At 37.9% G+C, this 3,635-nt stretch overlaps 1 protein-coding gene across 1 annotated transcript; it reads right to left on the bottom strand.

Annotated features, from left to right (window-relative positions):
• Nucleotides 1–2,524: 2,524 nt before the first annotated feature.
• On the bottom strand, nucleotides 2,525–3,399 carry LOC120112148. The gene is made up of 2 exons (XM_039130816.1): nucleotides 2,878–3,399; nucleotides 2,525–2,770 (listed from the first exon to the last, which is right to left on the bottom strand). Exons 1-2 carry the CDS (start codon nucleotides 3,350–3,352, stop codon nucleotides 2,736–2,738), a joined length of 510 nt encoding a protein of 169 aa, XP_038986744.1. The 5' UTR covers nucleotides 3,353–3,399; the 3' UTR covers nucleotides 2,525–2,735.
• Nucleotides 3,400–3,635: the final 236 nt, after the last annotated feature.

Genomic DNA, 3,635 nt, shown 5'->3' with positions numbered 1-3,635 from the left:
TGTCTGTTTGGTACTTTTCCATGAGATTGCTCCTCCAGCTAATAGGAACAAATAGCCAAACGTTGACTTTCTACTATCTACACATCCAGCAAAGTTTGAATCCGAATAGCCAATCACCTCAAGGCTATCTGACTTTCTATATGTAAGCATGTAATTCTTTGTTCCTTGCAAGTATCTCATCACCTTCTTTGCAGCTTTCCAGTGATCCATCCCTGGATTACTTTGGTATCTTCCTAGCATTCCAACTGCAAAACTTATGTCCGGTCTGGTACAGGTTTGAGCGTACATCAAGCTACCAACTGCAGAAGCATAAGGTATATTTTCCATCTGCTTACGTTCCAATTCATTCTGTGGGCATTGCATGAGACTAAATTTATCCCCTTTCTGAATTGGAACAACACTGGCTGAACAATTCTCCATACCAAATCTCTCTAGAACTCTGTCTATATATGCCTTTTGAGACAACCCTAACAATCCACGTGATCGATCACGAAATATTTCAATACCTATCACGTAGGTTGCCTCATTCATATCTTTCATTTCAAAGTTCTTTGAGAGAAAAACCTTAGTTTCATACAATAAGCCAAGATCACTACTGGCAAGCAATATATCATCAACATATAGGACCAAAAAGATAAACTTGCTCCCACTGACCTTCAGGTATATACACCGATCAACAGTGTTTTCCTTAAAACCGAAGGAAGTGATGGTATCATTGAACTTGCGATACCATTGTCGGGAAGCTTGTTTAAGACCATATATTGACTTCTTTAATTTGCAAACCATGTGTTCTTTTTCCTTTAATGGGAAACCTTCGGGCTGGTCCATATAGACTTCTTCATCTAAACTCCCATTCAGAAAAGCAGTTTTTACATCCATTTGGTGCAACTCTAAATCATAATGTGCAACCAAAGCCATAATGATTCTAAATGAGTCCTTTTTAGATACAGGAGAAAAGGTCTCTTTATAATCAATGCATCCTTTCTGAGTGAAACCTTTGGCCACCAGTCTGGCTTTATGTCGTTCAACATTACCCTTTGAGTCGAGCTTGGTCTTAAAGACCCACTTACACCCAACTGTTTTACAACCTTCGGGCAAATCAACGACATCCCAGACTTCATTCTGATCCATTGATTTCAACTCATCTTCCATGGCATCAATCCATTTAGTAGAATCAACACTTTCTATGGCTTGTTTAAAAGAAACCGGATCTTTTCTTGTCCCTATATCAAAATCAAATTCTTGTAGATAAACCATATAATCATTTGGAATGGCAGATCTTCTTTCTCTTTGAGATCTCCTTAATGTCATCCCTTGTGGTTCTTCTACAACTTGTTCAGTGGTGATAACTTCATTATGGAGTGTTTGATCATTAATTTGTTGTTCATTGTTATTAAACTGTGTGACAACTGTAGGAACAACAATTTTCTTAGAAGTCATGGGTAAAGGGACTTGCACCCTAACTTCTTGAATTTTCACATTTTGTGATTTATCACTCCCACTGGTTTCACCATTCTCAATGAATTTGACATTACCGGTCTCTATAATTCTTGTACTATGGTTAGGACAGTAAATCCTATACCCTTTGGATTTTTCGGGATAACCTATAAAGTATCCACTAATCGTTCTAAAATCCAATTTCTTTTCATGTGGATTATAAATTCTGGCCTCCGCCGGACAACCCCAAACATGCAGGTGTCTTAAACTCGGTTTCCTTCCTGTCCATAGCTCAAAAGGAGTTTTTGGAACTGCCTTACTAGGAACCCGGTTTAATATGTATACAGCGGTCTTAAGGGCTTCCATCCACAACGACATGGGTAAAGAAAAATTACTTAACATACTCCTAACTATATCCATAAGAGTACGATTACGTCTTTCAGCTACTCCATTCTGCTGTGGCGTTCCCGGCATAGTGTATTGAGCACGTATGCCATGCTTTTCTAAGAGTTTAGCAAATGGGCCAGGGTGTTGTCCTGTTTCATCATACCTACCATAATATTCACCACCTCTATTAGACCTGACAATTTTCACCTTTCTATCTAATTGTCTTTCAACCTCAGTAATGTATACCTCTAGGACATCCACTGCCTGAGATTTTTCATGCAACAAATAGACATAACCATAACGTGAAAAATCATCAATAAAGGTGATAAAATACTTCTCTCCACCAAATGATGGGGAGTCAAAAGGCCCACAAATGTCTGTATGGATAATTTCAAGAAGTTCTTCACTTCTTGTGGCAACTTTCTTTGTGTGTTTGGTTTGCTTTCCCTTAATGCAGTCTACACACATACCGAGATCAGTAAAGTCTAAGTTTGACAAAATCCCATCCTTTACTAATCTCTCTAATCTTTCTTTGGATATATGACCCAATCTTTTATGCCACAAGTTAGAAGATTTTTCATTTATCATGTTTCGTTTAATTCCAACATTACGATGCAAGGTCATAAGAGTTTCAGCAAAATGATTATCAAGATTTACTTTATATAAACCATCACACAAAACACCAGAACCAAGAAAGACATTGTCTTTGAAAAGACGCAAACTACCATTCCCAATTTTAAAGAAATATCCTTCAACATCAAGTTTAGAAACAGAAATTAAATTTCTAGAAATAGAAGGAACATAAAGAGTCTGAAGCAAATCTAAATGACAACCAGTATTTAAAAGCAAACGATAGGTTCCAACAGCTGTTACAGGAACTCTAACTCCATTCCCCAAAACGATTAAAACTCTCATTTGGATCTTGCATCTGGGTTGTAAGGAATCCCTGCATCGTATTTGAAACATGAACATTAGAACCTGAGTCAAACCACCAAGTATTAGAAGGAACTTCAGTAAGGTTTGATTCAAAACATACATAAGCCAAAGGCTTACCTTTCTTTTCAAACCATGCCTTGCGTTTATGGCAGTCCTTCTGATAGTGTCCCAATTTTTTGCAGAAATGGCATCTATCTTTGTTTTGTTTCTTCTTATGAACCTCGGTATCATGATGAGGCTCTTTACCCTTGGATGGTCCACTCTTCATGCCCTTTCTTGGCTTCTTCCATTTCTTCTTGGCTCTATGACTTACAAGATTGACAGAATGATATCCTTGTTGCTTAAGTCTTGTCTCCTCTTGAACAAGCATACTGGTCAATTCATTCACATTCCACTTATCCTTAATAGTGTTATAGTGAATTTGAAATGATCCAAATTGAGGAGGCAAGGAGTTCAAAATAAATTGAACTAAAAAGGATTCATTCACATCCATCCCAAGAGCCTTCAGCTTAGCAGCTATATTTGTCATTTCAAGGATATGCTCATGCATCCCACAAGTACCATCAAATTTCATGGTGGTAAGTTTAGCCATTAATGTCCCAGCCAGAGACTTATCAGCAGATCGGAAACGTTCTTCCACAGTTTTCAATAATGCTTGAGCACTGTCACATTCAGGAAGCGTTGACTTGATATTGTTCGCTATACTCATCCGCATAAACATAATGCTCAATCTGTTCGATCTTTCCCAAGTCTTATAAAAAGACCTTTCTTCCGAGCTGCTCAAATCAGTAATGTCAGCCGGTTTCTCAGATCGGAGTGCTAAATCAAGATCCAGAACACCTAGGTGAAACTGGACTTGTTCATTCCACTCTGAG

The sequence above is a fragment of the Phoenix dactylifera genome, chromosome 10, assembly GCF_009389715.1.
Source record: "Phoenix dactylifera cultivar Barhee BC4 chromosome 10, palm_55x_up_171113_PBpolish2nd_filt_p, whole genome shotgun sequence".
In the NCBI taxonomy this organism is placed as follows: domain Eukaryota; kingdom Viridiplantae; phylum Streptophyta; class Magnoliopsida; order Arecales; family Arecaceae; genus Phoenix; species Phoenix dactylifera.
The sequence above is the reverse complement of the archived record's forward strand: the minus strand, read 5'-3'. Positions and strand labels throughout refer to the sequence as shown.

Coding starts and splice junctions, on each gene's coding strand:
- LOC120112148 (XM_039130816.1), bottom strand. CDS start 3,352: ATGGCTAAACTTACCACCATGAAATTTGATGGTACTTGTGGGATGCAT. Junction 2,771..2,877: donor GGCATGGTTTGAAAAGAAAG/GTAAGCCTTTGG, acceptor AATACGATGCAG/GGATTCCTTACAACCCAGAT.